The sequence below is a fragment of the Xiphias gladius genome, chromosome 21 (genome assembly GCF_016859285.1).
Source record: "Xiphias gladius isolate SHS-SW01 ecotype Sanya breed wild chromosome 21, ASM1685928v1, whole genome shotgun sequence".
Lineage (NCBI taxonomy): Eukaryota > Metazoa > Chordata > Actinopteri > Istiophoriformes > Xiphiidae > Xiphias > Xiphias gladius.
In genome coordinates, this window is record NC_053420.1 from 19,305,329 (window position 1) to 19,325,967 (window position 20,639).

General features: G+C 40.8%; 1 protein-coding gene across 1 annotated transcript; it reads right to left on the reverse strand.

Moving 5' to 3' along the window:
- Positions 1-2,582: 2,582 nt before the first annotated feature.
- Positions 2,583-18,824, reverse strand: LOC120807596 (arf-GAP with GTPase, ANK repeat and PH domain-containing protein 1-like). The gene is made up of 19 exons (XM_040159832.1): positions 17,672-18,824; positions 12,312-12,370; positions 12,126-12,213; positions 11,777-11,862; positions 11,509-11,650; positions 11,294-11,428; positions 11,052-11,173; positions 10,666-10,827; positions 10,001-10,084; positions 9,621-9,725; positions 9,372-9,519; positions 8,445-8,573; positions 8,212-8,349; positions 7,927-7,986; positions 7,224-7,375; positions 5,422-5,512; positions 3,923-4,145; positions 3,388-3,691; positions 2,583-2,917 (listed from the first exon to the last, which is right to left on the reverse strand). Exons 1-19 carry the CDS (start codon positions 18,822-18,824, stop codon positions 2,636-2,638), a joined length of 3,663 nt encoding a protein of 1,220 aa, XP_040015766.1. The 3' UTR covers positions 2,583-2,635.
- Between the last annotated feature and the right edge of the window lie 1,815 nt (positions 18,825-20,639).

The window sequence follows — 20,639 nt, forward strand, 5'->3', positions numbered from 1 at the left end:
TCTGAGTCAAACATTTCTTGGTCTTTTCGAGTCATGTACATGTTCCCGAGCCGAAGTCCGAGTACACGTGGGGGGAGTTTGAAGGTTTCACAGCAATGTAAACACAAACATATGAGAAGTGGATTGAATCAGTGTCTGTATTAAAAGGAAAACACAAAACTGGTTTCCTTCTTTCATGCATTGCGGTCTATAACAAGCACATATGTAGCACTGATATTATTTTCAGAGGTTTGGAGACAGTGGGTGTAGCTCACCCGAATACAGTGAAGCTTAACGCAGTCTGCTTTATGAGGCTCAAACCATTCAAAAGACACAATTTGAAAACGCAGCAGCAACATCTCTGCAACTGCAATGATTCCGTGAATTACAATAATAAGCTGGTCTTCTGAGTTTTCAAGGAAACCATTCACAATGAGCTCCATCTCTTATTATTAGGAGTGACCTTGTCATTGATGACGAGCTTTTCCCTTTTTTCCTTTCCTTTTCTTTTCCTTTTTGAGGGCCACGTATAAACCAAAGCCACTGAGAAGATTTTGTTTGGATGGAGGGGCTTTGTAAATCTATACCATTTATATATCACTATTCTATATCATTCATGCCAACCTCGTGTTTTTGATATTTCAATATAGTTCCTGAACACCAACATCCATAAGTCTACACACCCTCCCCATATTGGCATCAGTTCTGAAGTTGCCTTCTAGTTATTGTTATGTCACTTTTGTCTTTACGTGTGGTTGCCAAGAAAAACCACTTTCCTACTGTGAATCCATGAAACTGAAACCATCTCAGAGATGTTATGATGGAATAAAAATGACTCCACGACTTCGACCTAGAAAGAAGTGGGTCAAAGCCAGTATCCTCCCAGGAGTAAATTCTACGATTACGTTAAGGGGAAAAAACAAGTCAATAAATAATCAAATCTAGACAGACATTGTATACATTTAAAATAACTCAGCTTGGCTTCTGAAATACAGTCTGCTAGGAGCCCCGACACAGAAAAACACACAAGTCTGAACCAAACACCACAGCCCGGGCAGTAGCCTTAGTGTATTGATAATGAATGCTCTATGAATCATTGCATGAGTAAAAAAATACAAATGGAGAGAGATGCTTACATCACAGACAAGTACACTCAGCAGAGTCTTCAGATCAACACAAAAATACATACAATACTGCAGGAGGGTTGTTTTTTTTATGCCTTTTTTTAAATATTAAATTGGGCAACATTCTTCTATTTCATGTTGATTTTCAGCCAGTTGTAAATATAATCATAGTCATTCAAAGGCCCGGTTTTATTTATCAGAACCTTTGATCTATTAAACCATACTTTTAATGTCTACCAGTCACAGCAGGAATGTTAGTTCATTAAAAAATAAAACACCCTAATAGTATCGTCTGGAAAAACAGGTTAGTGTTTGAAATAATGAACTCAAACCCTCTGTTTTTGTATACATTCAATCAAAATCAAGGTATTTGACTTCTCTGCCTACACGTCTAGCATTACACTCGCCTTGATAATGACCTGCTGTCATAATGCACACATCATTTACAGTCTTAATGTCAAACACAGTGATGCAAACATAACATAGAAATCTCAGTCTTGGCTGTCAAAGAGTTAATCAGGTGGTTATCAAAGGAAAACCAAACAGAGACGCTGCGCAGTAAATCTCTGAACAGCTACAAGTAACCCTTTGAGTTTTATACACAGGACCAACTGTACAAATCATACAATAACAATCTGGAAAATGAAGCACTTTTAAATTTTTAGAATATTATAGTATTTCATCAATGCATCTCTATACAGTTATTTTAATTATCTTTAAAACAGCCTTTCTTTTCCAACCACCGTAAAGTTTGTTTGTTTTTGTTTTTTTAATCAACTTACACAACATTATTTATGCACTAAACAACCAGCTGTGTTGAACATAACACAGTATACGCACTCTGAACTCAAAACTGACATTCGTGGTCAATAAAGTTAAGAAGAAGTATGGATGTGTTTGACAGTGGGATTTCAAGCAAGACAGACTTGAAAATAGAGTCGTCCATCTATCAAATAGTAAACTTATTGCAGTTCTTTACTTCTTGGCTCTAGATGCTCAGTTAAGCTGCTTAGAGGCCATAGGCTGATTTCCATTCTTAACAGAGTGGATAATAAAGTTGAACTTTGACTGCATGATGAAATATGAATCATACCGGCTGGTATACAGTGCAATACATTCCTATTGAATCTGAATGCAGAGGAATCTGGACGTCATGTCATGTGTAGTCAGGAAAATTTCTCTTTTTGTTTTGGTTAAATCATTCTAGCAGACTGAATGTGCCTGCCTGATTACCACTGAGGGTTCTCTCACACACACGCACACGCACACACACACACACACACACACACACACACACACACACACACACACACACACACACTTCAACAGCTCATCTGGCTTCAGGAATGCAACATCTGGCGACATGTTCATCAGTCCTACTGGCCTGTGTGAATGTACGGGACACTATGAGGGCAAAGCGACAAGCTCACACACACACACACACACACACACACACACACACACACACACACACACACACACACACACACACATACACACATACACCCACATTATACCACACCACGTTTCCATTATGACACTGCTCTTCTAGAGGTGCTGTAGCTCAAGCTGGGGCCACCGCTCTTGTGCGAAATCTTCAGTGTAGTGTCAACCGTCAGGCTGGGCGTCATGGCAACAGGGAAGCTGGATGTCGGGGCTGCTGCGAAACCGAGTGTCGTGGCGACGGAGGGGGCCAGTTCGTTTGGGCATCCGTACTGGAGCAAGATGTCAACACACTCCTGGCTGCCAGCAATGCGAGCCAGAGCCAACGCTGTCTGCCCTTGTGCATCCCGATACCGAACATCACAGCCATACTGAACACAAAGAGAAAAAGAAGGTCAGAAACTGAATTGGATTATGTAACTACCCCACCTTCCACATTTTAAGGAAGATTTATCACATGTGAAATAAATGGCCTCTGGTCTCTGAGGCCTAAAACCTGACAGGGTGCCTTAAATTATCCCAATAAGGTGCGACTCATTAAACTTTAGTGCCTTTCCCACATATACATCACCTTTAGTGGTCTGCTGAGTCATCTGTTTTAGCACTTTTTGTTGCTTGCTGAGTGTATTGCTTAGAGGATATTGAAGGGTAACGTTATTATTTTTGCCATGTTTGCATAATTCAACGTGATGGCTTGCATTGGACGAAAAGTTTAAAATCATCTCACGTCATGTCAATTCTGTATCTTCAATGCACAAATTGCAGTTCCCTCTGTGTTTTGTTGTTTCCTATATCACAAATGACAGAGCAGCGAGATAAACAGAGAGCGAGGGAAACACACCCAGACGAGAAGCTGCGTCATCACCACATCGGCCTGCTGACAGGCAGCGTGCAGGGCAGAGCCGGGCAGTCGCAGCGCTAGGAGCGACCTGCAGGAGAGGGCCAGACTGAGAGGTGCATTAATGTCCTCCTTAGTGCAGTGGGCCAAAAGGAGCAGCAGCTTTGGTAGGTTGTGCTCCATCACTGCCAACAGAAGACGGCCAGATAGTGTGATGTCTAGGCCCTCACTGGGGGTGGGAGGAAGCAATGGCGCCACAAACAGTTTTTGCTCGTATTTGGCTCTGATCCATGACTCCCGCTCCTCTCTGAACAAGCAAAGAGAAACAGAAAAAAAAAAGGTGAATGATCAGTGAAATATATTTTTAGGTTCTTGTGTTTCTCCTGCTCAACAATGACATTTCCTTTTTACTGGAGCTTATGTATGCAGCTCATCCCTACGAGCTGTGAAACATTTAACTAAAGCAGCGTTGTCCCATTTCCCATCAAGACTGTAACATCTCATGACATTAATGTCTGTTTTTACCCTCTTTCCTTACCGTGTAGCATCAGGTGCTGGTTTACGTCGCCCCAGTGTGCGCGCCTCCCATATGCTGTTGACCATGTGGTTGCCAATGGCACTGAGAACCAGAGTCAGCTCCCGTGGCAGATCATCAAGGTCCAGTGAGCGAACACGCGTCAGATGGGTCCCCAAGTTCCTGTGGATCCCTGAACACTCGATGCATATCAGAGCACCCAGGTTCAGACTGGCCCAGGTTGGATCTTGGGAGAGGGAGGGTACACACACCAAATTAGACTGAGCCTTCATTTGAAACTGAACTATGTGCATATGGTTGATTTCTACCATTTGAATTTGTTTTGTGCCCTTGAAGTTTTCCAGTTTGGTCATGCCGTGCCACAAAAGTGTCTGAAGTTGTGTGAAATCCTGTTTGGACAAGTTTTAAAGCCAGGCTGTTAAATCTGTGGTCAGTGTACCAAACATTATATTCCCCTGAAACTCTGGCCCTTTAAAGTGTTCCATCATCAGAAGAATATCCAGCATTTAATCTATTTTTGTTTGGTCCAGTGATTTCTAGGACACAGATTTTAATTCTAGGGTTTATTAGTCATTTCCTTAAAACAAAGGTTTGTCAGTATGCTTTCCAGCCCATTGTTCCTGCGCTGGACTAAAATCAGACACGTCAAAATATTTGCACGTCCTTTCCTAATGGGGTCATTTTCCTTGCACTATGTCAGCATCTTTTGTCAGATATTTTTCCTCGGGTGAGTAAAAAATTATTTCAAGGCCTGGATGACAACTCAATTTAGATTCAATAAAGCATTTATGTAATGCGTTTCATTAGAACGAGTCAGAAAGATTTTTCAACTTGCCTTTAAAAATTCAACAATTATACAATATGAAATCAATGATACTGAAAAATAACTACTTTTTCATGTGCATATAATAAGTATGGTCAGGAAACACACACACACACACACACACACACACACACACACACACACACACACACACACACACACACACACAAAAGATAGTAATTCTATTTTCTCATTTGTCTTTCAGTCATGCGAACATTTTGTGACTACAACATCTGAATAAATAACAAGCAACTAGATTTTAAAATATGTTAAATGCTAATATATAGTCCAAAGGAACTGCTCTTAGGATCGTCTAAAAGATGTGAAATGCTGCTTTTAGATGGTGAGACGGGGGGTGATCTGGATAACCCGTTTTTTTTTTTTTTTCTTTCCAAACTTGACGATCCTGTTCCCCAGGTTTGCTCTTGTGTATAAATGCTTCAAGAGCTCCACAAACTAATCAGCCCTAGTCTCAAACCTGGTTAGTTCTTATTTCACAGCCTTTAAACTGAAAACAAAAAAAACAAAAAAAACAAGCAACGAACAAATGACAAAGGTAGTCTGGCATGATGACACATCTATAAGGTTGAAATGAGACAAGATGGGAAATGTACCAAAAGCAGACACAGATATGGGCATGTACAAAGACAAAAAAAGCTGTTAAGAGTGTGTTACTGACTCGGAGCGTCACAGTCAACACAGAAGCTGTTGCCCTTTGCGTTTCGGATTGCCAGCAGAGCCACTGCTTCGCTCTGGCTGTTCTTGCGAGCCTGTGGGAAACACACAGTATACGGTTAGAAAGACACAGCAGCAAACTTCCCTCTGTGATATTAGCTCTGCTAACTAGTCTCATTACTAATAACAATGATTATCATTTCCAAATCTCCGAGTGAAAAAGCTGCGGTAGATGGCTGTAATCATTTTAATGACCACTTAAAGCTGTACAATTAAGGGTTTTGGGCTCCTTGGACATACTTTTCTCATAATATTAATAAAGATATGCATCATTGGATTTAGGTAATCACTCTGAATCATTATAGTAGTGGCAGTTATCATTTTTGAGAAATTTGAACTAGGTCCACACCAGGACGTACTCCCCACTCAAGAACAGAAACCGGCACACCCGGTGCCTTCCTTTAGCATTACGTGTACTGGAGATTTGCACAAGGATGTTACTGTAACACTTCAAGTAAATCAATACTGTGTTTAAGTTTAAGCAGTTTACAAAACTAAGAGATTGACTTTGATTGTCCAAACACAACTACGCTGGAATTTTGTCGATATTTTTAATGGAGCTCCGGTCTCATCCCGCAGACACATCCTGGATGCCAAAATTATTTTATTATATAAACTATTATCTGTGTGTGTATGTGTGTGTGCCTCTCGCAACTAAAGCCTTAAGAATTATACCGCTGATTCGCAATAAGAGGTGGTCTGAGCAGATGGAAACACAGACAATTTCATGCCAATCTGGGTACCACTATTTTGCTGCTCCACCTGATCTGCATAAAAACAAACCTCAGCTGTATGACTCTCCCCACCTCGATGCAAGCACGTACATTTGGGGGCCACATAATACTAACAAAGGCACATCTTGAGGTGTTATAATATTCATAATAAATTACCACTTCAATAAATTATCATTGCACTGGGGATCATAGCACAACTGGTTTACACATGTGGTGAGTATATGCCTGGAGGATACAGATGCAGTATTTTCTCACTCCCACATCAATATGCTAAATATGAGTAGTTTGCATCTGTGTTGAAGGGAATGTGAAGAAAAGTCAATACAGACCTCACCCACATATTTTAATCATGTGTAATGTATTGCATTGGTGAAATAGAATGTATTATGAGCGTTTTTAAGGATCCAGATTTTTTAAATTATCTTATTAGGTGTAAAGCCTCCTGAAATAATGGAAGAAAAAGGACTTATATTTGCTTAGAATATTAAGAATAATAGAACGAGTGGAGCAAATTTAAAGCCTGGAAAAAAAAATCTTATAAAATCAGATACAATATTGACTGTTTGAAACAAGATGGGCTCAATAGCTGTGCAGTGAAATTGTGGAGGCAATGGATGAATTTGTTGTGTACAGGTACATACAGACAGGTGGAGGCGTACTAATGTAAGTATACGTGTCAGATATATATGTTGATACAGAATTATATGTTTGCATACGTATGTATATAGAGGTACACATGTATCTCTACTGTCTGTAGTAAGGACTACATTTATTAATTCATTCAATTTTCTTTTAATTTTTTATTTGTATTACATTACAAATATTTTCTTCTTATGATTGGAGTTCTCATTTTTACATCCACTCCAGTTAAAACGTGACAAAACCAGTACAAGCATAATTAATGAAGTTACTTAATCACAGTAAAGTCTTTAAAAAAATTAATTATCACTGTAAAATACAGTGAATTCGTTCTTTTTGGAAAGGGCATGGTATGCCTTTTGTTCTTCCTTGCCTTGTTTTTGCTGCTCTCACACAGCTGCAGACTGGCCAGGATCTGGCTCTCAATGGCTTGGACCCAGGAATCCCTCTCCTCCACACCCTGAGCTTCAAAGTGCCACGTCTGGCCAGTGCTCGACACAATGAGGAAGTCAAAGTTATCCTCATCTGACACAACAAAAACATGAACACACAACAGAGATTTTTCATTAGACGTTATTTTGCCGATGCAGAAAGTTAAAGCAGTCACAAAAATGCAGAAATGTCTGCAGCATTATTAACTAAAAGGTCAGTTTAAGTTTACACGTATCGGTGCAGTTAGTCATCCAAGTCTGACCTCAACTAGAAAAAAAAAAAGCTTTTTCATATCAGTGAACTGTTCAAATATGACCAACACCCTGACCTAAAAAGTTCAACTAAGTTTCATGAGTTCAGTTTATTTGTAAATGGCTTTATTTACTCTGTTGTGATGTCTTATGTCTTTGTACATGTTAATTTGAAAGACCAAATGTTTTTCATTGATCATTACTGTCTAAATGAACGCAAATTTTTGCGTTCATGTAGAAAAAATGTATATGTACGTTAGGGCTACCAATTGAATATTGATGGATATCGATAAACACTTTAATTTAATCATACTAAAACAATGCTCGATAAGATTTAATGTCCTTCCCTGATGTGACAGGAACACAAGATGCAGTGTGACAGATCAACATTACCTGTCTTGCTTACGTTTCTTAAGCTACCAAAGCTTTTTAGTTTCCACATTTTGCGCTTGGCTGCATGAGGAGATATCACGAAAAAGCCCAAGAGAGAAAGAGAGGAAATAATATATGTTACATGTTGTAACCACATATTCAATTTAATATAAAGTTATCAATTATTACTATTATTTTTTTAATCATTAACATCATATAAAAATAGCAGAATGTGATTATTGCCTTTATTATTAGGACTTGCTAAATGCTGAATATAGAAACACATTTGGAGTTGCTAGCGTTTACCATCTGCTTGGCCAGTGGCTGCATCTCCTTTCTGGTTCAAGCTCTTCTTCCTGCGATGCTTCTTCCTGTCGGTCACTGGGGAGGCACAGCCTACATCTTTGGTGGAGGAGGAGCTGGAGACTCCCTCAACTGCAGAGTCTAGCCACAAGATCCCAGGAGAATTTACCAAATTATATGAATCTGGTACAAAGACATGCTTATGAGTCAAGCACATATTGAGGTTCTTTACTCACCAACACTTTGAGCGTGGTTAGATAATGTGGAAGTACATCGCTGCACCCCTCTGTTATTCCTCAGGAAGAGTGCTCCACCCAGCCCTTCCATTTCCTCCACTTGCAGGAGGCTACTGGCACTTACAGGGACTAAAGAGACAATAGCAAGCGTGTATTTAATAAAGGAGTCATTTAGATAAACATCAATTGTAAAACTGAGTTCCTGAGATTTAAAAATACATTACTGATTCTGTACAAACAACAGAGAGAATAAAAGATACAGCGTAAAAATTAAGAAATTGTGAAGTGTATCACACACTCTTGAGAGACTTGTAAAATCCCTTATGATGCTCTTCTGCAAAGGTTTTGCATTCTCTTGTGATATTTTTCCTTTCTGGTACAGAGGCGTGACCCCCTCGTCATAAAAAAGGCTTATAATCCAAGGACCCGTGCATTTATTCTAGTACTGAGCCCTGTTTTTTTTTTTAACCCATCTTTTTTTTTCCTTTGAACTATATCTGCTCATTCTTTCTCAGGGTCATGAGGTTCTGTTTCACCCTACTCATATGCGCCCCCACTCCACAAACAAAAGAACCACGGTGTAGATTTCAAATCAGGACCTTCTTAATGCAAGAAGACAGAACTACCACTGCGCAAAATGCTGTACCACACTACAATAATAATAACAAAGACTATGAAATATATTCAATTTCAGCCTCTTCATGGATGCACATGCAAGTGCACTGGCATTCGTGTAAGTGAGGTTTATTTCTATAATTCCTCTGGTAGTTAGAAAATAGTAGTTAGATTTTTTAGTTTATGTTTTATGCTTACGCCCAGATTTATGTAAAGGAACTGGTTCAGTTAAGTATACTTTTCATGAGGCTTCTAAAATTAAAATTCCCCTCAATGCAGAAAATATGTTTATTCTTTGACCTGGGCTGACACCCTCAGGTCCCGGCACATCTTTGACCCGCCCATTGAGCCCAACTGGAGGGCCGCAGGCGGGTACAGCACGAGGTGGTCGCTTTCCCGGCACCTTCACCGTCACCCGCAGCAAGTCCATCTCCTTCCCCGGGGTATTCAGCATGTAGTCCTGCCAAGCCAAACATCAGCAATTACCATCAACCGCCAGCCGTCAGTGGTACTTTCAGCAGCATAATGCTTTAGTAGCGCTCTGTCAACACACTGACTCACATTGACACTGGAGTGATAGGACAGTATGCCATCGTTGGACAGTGTGACGTACTTCTTCTTCCACTCTTTGTTGAGCGAGCTCCCGCTGCGCTTCAGCAAGATGCCCTGATGAATGTGAAAATAAATGAAGAGTGAGAATTTATTGTTAATGTCTCGTGTGTTCATCTCGGGTGTTCGGCAGCACTATAACTGCCAGCTGCCAAAAAAAACCCCACCAACTATTCATCGGACCAATTTGGGAGATCACAACACTTCATCACTCCACATGATCAAATTGCCTTCACACATTTGATTTCAAGTGAGTGGAGGTGTAATGTCCTCTGCAGGTTCATTAGATACATTATATTTGATTCTGTATCAAGTGCAAATCTGTGTCCTACCTGTTTGATGGGAATGGAGCGTCCACTGCCCAGATCTCCCTTATAGTCTGCACTTCTTCTGTTTGAGTCACTGCCTCTCCGACCCTAGACGAAAAAGCAATAACTGCATCAGAAGCAAGAATGGGGTGATTGGTTGAAAATATTATTTATAAGTCATACAGCATGGAAGCTTTCCTTATGAATTACTGTGCATTTCAAAAAAGCCACAAAAAGTATTCGGAAATGGGAAAGTGGTTTTTGCTGACTTTAAAGACAGGCTTATAAATGTAACTGATTTCCACAGAAATTTGTTCAGTGTCAGTGCCATTTACATTAAAGCTGCACTAATCAATATTTTTATATTAACAATGGATTAAATGATTACTAGTAATCTGAAAGGGGTCACTAATAGTGACAAACCTATAGATAATTGTCTCCTGACTCTCCAGCAAACTGTTCACTGTGAGCTAAAGGAAATGACGAGGTTTTGTATATCTGGATGAATAAGTTGTATGAAACATACTGTGACTATTGGGTTATCAGTGGTGTTCTCTCACATGGAAGCTTTGTGAAATTTGTGAGGTCAAAGTAACAAAGAGAAAGAAAATAAAGGGAAAGAGAATAAAAGTGCCAAAGCACGTCTGAAGCTCAGGTCCCTAAAAAACAATCACTTGATCAGTATGTACCGCAAATCGAGAGGTGCGTCTTCGGGTGGCGCTGCGGACTGACCCAGGCGTGGCACTGTCCTGTTTCTCCCCTCTCGCTGTCTTGGCGATCTCTTTATGACTGATAACAGGAGTGGAAGGAAGTGATGAGGAGTAATCACTGCTCTGACCACCGTTACTGGCCTAAAGAGAGGAAAGAACCAGAGCAGCATGAGATGGGTGGAGGGGGTGAGGGGGTGAGGGAGAGGGAGATGATTGAGTTTGATACAATAATGTGTTTACAGCCTTTAAAAACTGCCTGACAGCGAACCTGAAATACACAATACACTCAGTAAGAAAAGATAAATGGTCCAACTTTGTAGCATTTTTTCAGACAGCGTGGAACAAATGGTCTGTAACAGTTTTACCTGTCCTGGAAAGACGCCTGACACTGGGGTGGAGCCTCCAGAGTGACTGGGAGAGTTAGGGAGAGATTTACAGGAAGCCAGTAGAGCAGCTTGCTTTTTGGCTGCCATGATCTTCTGAGCAGCTGTAGTACAAAAAAAATAAAAAAAAATTGTCCCTGAAAAAAGACCCTCACATACAGGTATCTGCTTCTTCTGCAGCAGTATGCTCCCTATTCTGGTCTGGCTTTGACGGAGACACATACCATCAGTGAAGACTCTGTTCACATTGAGGCCGTACGTTGCACAGGTTTCATAGTAAGTGCAGCGCCGCACATCTGAGCACAGCTGTCGAGCCCTGGCATCGTCTATTACTCTGGGGTTGGTGCTGCTGATCTTATCTAGAAAAATAAACAAACAACAAATACAACAGGAGTTCACCTCTGCAAGCATTTGAATGACAGCACATGCTGTGTCTTACCCTGAGTGCCAACTACTACGAAAGGTATCTCAGTGACAGGCCGGTGGATTGCGAGCTGGTGGTAGATTTTGTAAACTTCCTGGAAGCTGGCCTCATTTTCCAGACTGAAGACCAAGATAACTGCATCCACCCAACTTGCAAACTAAGGAAAAGGAGGAAGAAGTATAGCACTCAAAATACACGAGAGCACGCTGAGAGTAAAAACTAATTTACATGATGTGTAATTAGTTGTCCTTTGTATCCAAGTTCAGGTCAGTTCTCAACCCACCTGAGCCCCTGGGAGTTCTGTCTCTTCTCTGATTATCAACAGGTGGCTCTGTCCGTCAACTAGGACATCCTTAATGTACTGGCGTCCTGCAAATATAGGGATAAACAAGAGCTATTACAGACTTTTTTCTCAGCGGACATTTTCATTTGTTATAGCCGGAAAAGTACACGTATAACTTATAAAATTATAAGCATGTCCCTGGTCCTGGATCGTCTAAGTGGAATGTAGCCAGTATTAATGTTATTATTTACACCTGTGTATGAGACGTCAAAATGTCTGCAGTGATGATGGTTTATTGTCAGGCGGGTAGTGACAGTGTCCCAGAAAATTACACATAAAGGAAACCAACCCTCAGCGTTTTCCAGCGGCAGGTAACTTCCTGTCAGGTGTCTGTGGACCAGAGCAGATTTCCCACTGCACAGACCTCCCAAGACACCCTGAAGACCACAGACACAAATAGATAGACGGAAAGAAAATATTTATTTAGTATAAAGTCCCACTCAGCAGTTTGTAAAAGCTATGTACTCATGCTTACCAGGTGAAGCTCTTGTACAGTTTGGCTCAGGGTCCATTCTTGACTGCTGGTGCATGCAGCTGAATAAACAAATTGACAGCAAAAGAAAGGGTGGGGAGGGGTTCATTAATGAAAAAGTTAAAATTAAGCTAATCGCTGTAATAATTTCATGTATTGGTAATTTGCTATACAACAAGATACAGGATACAAAGTACAAATAAGACAAATTTGTAGTAGCTGGAAGCTGTATTTGCACTTTCAACAGCACTAATATTTGGGCTAACAGTTTCCCCCTGCTTCCAGTCCTCACACCCCCCACATACATTTCTGTTCTAGAAACACACAGATGAAATTATTGTCAACCTTTTCATCTGACTGTAAGCAAGACAGCAAACTATCTTTTAAAATGCCAGACCGCTTTATTAAGTGTGTCACAGAAGAGGTCTGAAATGGTACAAACAGGAAACAAAGGTGTTTAGCTGCCATTAAAAGCAAACAAAATACATCTTTGAACAACTCCAAAACTGGCATATTTATTTAAGTCAGGGTAAGTTAAAAAGCAAGCCTTTTGTCCAAAAATCTTGCAGTATTCCTTTAAAAGCGTTATTGTGGCCTGTTGGCTAAGTTAAGACTGAATCTGTGTGGACACAGCAGAGCAAGGAGAGTCAGGGTGTCCAAGTCTCCCCACTAGGTGCAAAGAGGCCGCAGCTCCTAGAAAATTCAATCAAGTGTACAATTGTGCGAGTTTACACGAGTCAGTGAGCATGACAGATATCTTTAGTTTACCCTAACATTGTTAAGCATGCCACTTTTTTTCCCTATTATTGTGGTTACCTGGCAAAAACCCCTCCTAACAAGTCATTTATTCTTTTATTCAGCCTTGAGGGCTGAAAGCAAAGAACGAATTCAGCCAGCTGTGGTGAGATAATTCATCTTATTCCAAGTACAGTTTCCCTCATTTCATGAATTTTATAGCAGTCAGTGTCAACTGAAACAAGACAGAATACGCCACTTGGTTCTCTGTGGTATCGCGGAGATGTAACCTGATTCAAAAAGACTTCTGAGAGAAGCTGCTCCGCATCGGAAACAAGTCCAATAACCTAAAATAAAAATGATTTGTTAACACAGAATTTTTGCAGTTTCATTTAAAATGCTTTAATTTGCTATTGTCTATTATTGAGTCATCCAGAGTCGTAATGCTGGTGCAGCGATCTTCCATATGCAGTACTGTTAATTATGTTATATTGACCCTAATTTCTAAAATATTCCATAAAAAGGGAAAAATGCGCAGGGAAAAGTGAATAAGAAATAAGTAAGAAAAATACATCATGAAGGCAGAATCTGAGAGCAAATGCCTGATTAAGATGGACGTTTTAATACTGAATGATATATAGCGGGATTTTGGTTTACAACTTTTTTTACAACTATATTTTGTATCGGATACAATGGAAATGGCTCATTAAGAAATGATAAACGAAAACTGCTGTCAAGTGACTCATCTAGTTACAGAAAATCATTTTTAAGGTCAGACAGCATCTGCAGGGATGAGCAAAGTCACTCCTCCACTCTTTATAGTCTTCGAATTGCACCAGAATTTTACTAAATCTTACCACTTATTAACGAGGATATAAAACCACTCTATAAAGAAAGATGTTGTCATTTAAACATAGAAAAGTGCCATGTCTCTACTGTAAATTAACACCATGTGAAAACATAATTCGAACACCAGGCACCTTCTTTCATTACAATTTAACTTTTACATAACTCAAATCTATTACCATTTATTGAAAGCTTAAAAATGGAAATAGAGTTTTGCATATGTTGGTTTTCGAGCTTTGTTTATTAATAATGACATCCACTTGGCAGCGATAACATGATGGGTGAGTGTTAGTATTAAATACTCACATTATGCTCCGAGTGTCATGATGATAAATGGCTGTGAGATTATAACCAAATATATCTACTTCACTGGTTAACTTACTAATGATCTTCAAGCCTTTCTGATTTATTGTGTCACTTCAGGAGTTGGTTCAGTAAATAATGCTTTATCAGATTTTATGCTTATAGACTAAAGTAAAACTGTGTAAAGAGACTTATAACAGAAATTCATTAAGGTGGTACACAGTAAGTTTAGTTACATTTTTTTCACTCCAGCCTAAGTGTGAATGGTTCAGCACAGTTAAAATTTATTCCTATTTTCATTACTCCAATAGCTCACTCGTAGATAAATATTTCTGATCAACACTCTACACGCTACTCTAAAATGTAGATCACTAACTCTCTCATATTCAGGCCCAAAGTTTCTCATGAAACATTACGTTATAATGGACTAACTCAGGGCTTTGAAAAAACTAGTGTCAGCATCTTGAAACAAAGTGCAATCAGACAGATAAGTCCACTTGTGTCAAGAAAATAAAATTCATGGGTTGAAGGTTCAAGTTCTAGATTAAATGACTTGCTAGGGATATCTCTGTTGAGAGGCTGCACTAAACATTGTGCTTTGAGTGTCTTAGGTCTACCCTCAGTAGAATCACAGCGAAGGTAACTTTGTGAATGGACCTTCAATACAACTAACGCACATACACACACAAAACCATGAAGGACATCATAGACATCTATAGATCTGAGGCTAAACAGAAAAAGACAAATGCCCGCCAGTGTGGACACAAAGACTTGCTCACACACTCTGGGGCAACACTGTGAAAGTGCTCACAGATGTACATCAATGTAGGACTCACATCACTAGAGACAACGACACAGATGCCGTTCGCACTCTGAAGCTGTCGGGTCACGCCGTGCTCGGGCGGGGCCGTCGTATCAGCCCGGCTCTCTGGGGACACAGATTCTAACTTTAAACACCAGCGACTCTCCCTCATCCCCATCTTTGGGCAATCCCCACGCCCACACTCCCTTCCATCGACAGCGTCACACCACAGACCAAATAGCATCTCTTACGGCTTGCTGTTGCCATGGCAACTCCATTTTCCAGAAGCCTCCAGCCCGCGTCTCTATACAATAAATGGTCTCTCATGGATACAGCGACGTTTGTGTAAGAAGAATAGAGACATGTTGTCAATCTGTGCACACATGATGCTGAAAATATGCAACTGCATGTCTCTCACATTTTTGACAGTGGGGACCAATATCTTCTGACTTAAATGATCACTAATACCTCTCTGTAATTAGAATACCAACATAAAATGCTCACATTACAGGCTCAACATGACACAACGTTGACTATGCTGCTCACAAACACTGAAACACAATATAGTGTCGATGACTGAATAGGCTCCATTTGTAGGCTGAGAGCAGGAAGTAGCAGGTTCCCGCTCTCCTCGCTCCTCCGATGAACACAGCTCTGTGTATCCCCAACCTTAATTATTCATGTCCCACTTACTCCTGACAAATTATTCAGAGCTTACTCCAGTCCTACACTCTCCGTCAGAGATTTTTTTTTTTTTTGGGATATATTTAAAAAATATCAAAGATTGATAAAGTTGCATCATTTCCTTTACCTCAAAATAGTAAAGCCTGAATATTTCATGAAGTGCTTTCACAATTTTTGACAAGACTGAACTAATATCTGTTTAAGTGTCAGGGTTTGGGGAATTCCCCAAAAACAGATATCCGATCCATTAAGTACAAAGTACAGAAACAGATCGTGGCATTTTACCTGAGCAGTTACAGTGGGATAAATGTCTTCACTACTCACTATTGTAACACCTACAGTGAAGCTTTAGTGTGGCTTACTGATAGAGAACACTCTGTACTAACTTTGGAAACTTTGTCTTTAACATTTATTAAGTAAAAAATCTGATCATAGCAGGTTCTATTTTTCATTTGTTTGCCATATTTTTACCTTTCAACAGTTTATTCGGAGCAGCTAAATAATATTCCATCAACTTTTCTAACAGACATCTTGTAGGCCAATAGGATCTTCAGCAATAGATCCAGCTTTTGTTTTCTTAGAGGATGATTTATCTTGACTTGTGGATACATTTTATAGCAAATCAATAAAAGTGATCATTAAAGGGCTGCAACTAACGATTATATATATTCTTAATTAATCTAACAATTATTGTCTCGAGTAATTGATAGTTTGGTCTATAAAATGCCAGAAAATAGCGGAAAATAAATGCCAGTGAAAATATCTAAATTACAAAAATTACATCTTCAAATATCTTGTTTTGTCTGAAAACCGATCCAAAACCCAAAAATAGTCAGTTTACTATCACATAGGACAAAGAGAAGCAGCAAATCCTCACATTTGAGAAGCTGGAACCAGAGAACATCTGGTAGTTTTTTCTGAAAATGACTCAAATGATTAACTTATTATCAATATAGTTTATCTTTACTCCATTCATTTTCTGTTGATTGACTAAATCAAATAACTGACTAATTGTTTAAGATGTGGAACATTACAGAACCTGAGCTTAGGTTTACCCATTTGTGTCTTGACAGACTGAATGTTAAGAGGATAAATGCAACATCATAAGTGTTACAGATCTGCAGCTCCTTTAAAAACTTGACCCTCCTGCAGTGCTGAGTGGGAGAGCATCCTGTGATTTTTCCTCTTTAGAGCTGTGTTATATGTCAACGGAGCCCCATTTCATTAGATCCGATCGTGATTGCATTTTCACCAAACATAGTTGTTTTAAGTTGTGTAGCCCTTACAAGCAGTTTCAGACACACTGAGAGCTCAGGGCTGTAATGAAACAGCACAGTTGTTTCACCAAAGACAGGAAAGATTGAGTTTCTTTGCCCCACATGTTATAAACCTACTATCTAGTATGTCGCAAACAAAAGCTTTCAGTTACCACATGCTCATGTGAACTTACACACAACCCTTACAGCAAAGGAAGAGCACGCAGATATCGTGAGGCACAATTCAATTCAAAAACAGTTTACTCGAACAGAATAATCACAGAGGACACTTAATTCATATTAGTGGTGTAGCCAAATTCAAATCCACTTTGCATGAAAATATGCATAATAAATTTACGTTCACCTGATGATTGAATATCACAACTGTGTGTAATTCCCAGCAACTGCCCAAAATAAATGAAATGTTTAAGCAAATTAATGAACTGTAAGAGCATTAGAGCATTACGGGGACTAAGTGGGAGCCAATTTTTGTTTTAGGTTCACACAACTCCAGAGAGGGCAATGTAAATGGTAATAAATATGCGATCCTGTTTAATCACATTGAACAAAATGGTCTTCTTAGTCGTTTACTTTCAACCCAGGTGAGCGATGATGGGTGAACCGAGACAGCAGATGGTGACTGTCTTTTCTGCAACCGTATATTTGGTTGATTTTACATTAAAATTCTGCCATAAAGTTCTGTGTGCAGGTACAGTACATGCATGAGGTGAACTTACCTTCCTCCTCACTCGAGCCCCTCTCCACAGCTGGATAAAGGGGAGGTGCAGTGTTGACACTGGGGGGCACAGCTGTACTTTTGGTGAAAATCCCACTAATGAACTTGAGCATCTTGCGGTCACGAGGAGGAGCTCGCTGGATTGTTCCTCCCTGGCCCTCCTTCCCCTTCTTCAGCTCCTCAGAGAGGGAATGTAGGTCGCTGTTGTCCAGGGTACGACTTGTACCTCTTCTTTGAGGCCTGGACACATCAGTGGCAGGAGGTGCAGGGAGGGAAACAGAAACTGTTTTAAATCTCTCCCCCTGAGGGCTGTCCCGGGTCATTATGCCTGAAAATCCTCCGCTGATGGGAGCTCCGGGGCGAATGAGTGTGCCCCTGGTGTCGCTGTCGGCCCAGGATGCCCTGTAAGGCCCCAGAGTTGTAGCTGCCATTAAGGGGGACTGGTCCCCCATTCGGTTATCCCTTCGGTCAAAAGTCTTAGCAGAGTGGTACAGGCTTGTATTGGCCTCTCTGAGTTCCCTCCAGCATGCAGAGTTTCCTCCTGCATGTGACCTCATCAGGACTTCAGGACGCTGGCTGACCTGCGGCGAGACGGAAAAAGGGAGGCTACAACGTGAGCGGCTGTTCAGGTCTGCTCCATTTTCACCCTTTAGGAACAGCATGGGGGGCTCCCTGTAGAGCTCCGTCTTAGGGCGCAAGGCATCTGAGCGAGGTCCCTCTCTACGCACAGTTCCCTCAGAGGTAGTTCCTCCATACACTTTGACCATTTGCCTGACAGGTGGATGTACAAGAGAAGTGTCTTTGCTTTTACCAGCTGCCACAATGTCTTTTTGGTGTCCATGAGTCTCTCTCCTCTCTGGCTTCCCTCTGTTCTCAGTGGGACTGCCATACTTGAACTGCACCTGCTCCTGCTCCACTTCTTCTTCCACCTGCGTGTTTTCTTTTCCTACCAGTTCCGCACAGACAAGTCCTTCTTCCTTTTCAGGGACATTGCTCACCTCCTCCTTCTCCTCCTTCTTCTTCGGGCTCCCTTCCCCCTCTGGAAGACCCTCCCTCTGGTTCCCTGTTACATCCTCTGGCACAGCCTCAACCTTCACCAGAGTGAGGGAAATGAGGTAGGTGGTGCGTCTCTGTGGGTTGCCTGCCTTGCTCATTGGGACAGCAGACTTCAACACAGTGGCACCTGCTCTCTGAACTAGCCAGACCTGCGCACCTCAGTCATGGCAACCGGGACAAGACTGAAGCAGAGGGGGAAGAAGATCTAAGATCAAACACAGACACCTGATCAAACCTTCTGCTGCTGATTATGTCTGACATGAGGTTTGTGTCAGGAATCCTGTTTTCATTTTAACACCTTTAATAAAGACACTAGGAATCAGTGAAAAAGAGAGGAATGCTTGGAATTGAAATTTTCCAGAATATATTAAAAGGCTGACCCAGTGGTGAAACAAGTCTAGACTGTTTTTTTAAAGCCTCCATTAATCCTCTTCAATGCACACCGCTACTACTGGTCTCTACCACTGATTCATTCATAATCCTTGCCTGTGCCTTCTTGGCTTTCCGTCTTAAACTAATTTGTTCTGTAAAAATCTGACACTTAGACACATGGATAGATACAAGAAGACATTTCTTTCTACAGTGTTGATGTCTTAGCCTCAGATGCATTATGCAACAGTCATTACATTCGGTTGATCCATTTCTTGACTAGGATATAATAACTGGCTTAATACTGGCTTAATAATGTAACCTTACTATGGTATGTGTCTTTGCTTTTGCTCATATCATACCTTCATTTTTCCTGAAGAATACCCATTGCACAGCTCCTTCTACATTTCATTTGATGAGGAATTTATTTTGCCATCAGATTACCGTTCATATCAAATGGCACAGCAAACAAGGCTGACAAAAAAAAAAAAGAAAAGAGCTCCAGCTGATGAGTCCAAGAGAAAAACAGGTGAGAGGGAACAGGATGATAAAACATCAAAATGGAAATCATTCACTTGTCACGAAGCGTCTGGCAGCTGGAGCCTCCATTCGACAATGTCATGCATAAAATTATGTATGCACGGTGTGAGGGTCACTTGGAGATGATGAAAAACATCTGTTGTCTCCAGAAATTAAAAAATAAAAAAGAGATAAAGTAGCCGGATTTACGCAACCCAAGCAATGCTTCCTTGTGCCTGTATCCCTCCTGTGGCGAGCAGCTTCTCTCGGTCACCGCATCCTCTCCTCCGAGTGCCTCATCCAATTAGCAAGTCAATAAAATGTGTCTGTGAGGCAGAGGAAGCCCACCAGCTCACCACAGCCCCTCCTCCTTTTTTTTCCTCCTCGTCTTGCTGCCACAGAGCCTTGCAGCTCCCCGCTAGCCCGCCGTTAGCCTGCCGCACAACCAGCTCCACACTGGGATCCAGCCCTGGCAAATGGGCTGGGAATGAGAGGCTTGCAGTGAGGTGGTGGTGGTCCTTGCCCACATTCATCAGATTTTTATCTGTGCCGACACAACAATAGACACCGGGGGGAGAAGATGAAGAAGAAAAAAAAAAAAAAACCTCAGGTCTGCTCCTGCCAATGCATCTGCTCTGTCTCCAGCTCTCTCTCTCCCCTTCTCCTTTTCCAAAGCAAATTATGGGCAGCCCCTGCTTTCTCTCCCTGCCTCACAGTCTGTCACCTCTGAAGGAGAAAGAAGTGAGGATGCACAGGAAGAAAAAAATCTGGATTTCTGTGGATAACTACAGTAGGAAAGAATACAAGAATATGCAGATGTTAAAGGGAATAAAAACTCAGTGTTGAGGGAGGGAAGCTGAATGAAGTAACATTTAATTAAGCTGCTATAGAGGAAATGGAGAGGGAACCGAAGATACTGATGAGACTAAAGGGTTTGGATTTTTAGATGCAGGACAGTAGAATAGTATAGGAATGAGAGAAAGGAAAAAAAATAAATTCAATTTTTAAAAAATGCACAAAATAGC

Coding starts and splice junctions, on each gene's coding strand:
- LOC120807596 (XM_040159832.1), bottom strand. CDS start 18,824: ATGAGCAAGGCAGGCAACCCACAGAGACGCACCACCTACCTCATTTCC. Junction 7,987..8,211: donor AGCCACTGGCCAAGCAGATG/GTAAACGCTAGC, acceptor CTCCTCATGCAG/CCAAGCGCAAAATGTGGAAA. Junction 7,376..7,926: donor AAGAAACGTAAGCAAGACAG/GTAATGTTGATC, acceptor TTGTTGTGTCAG/ATGAGGATAACTTTGACTTC.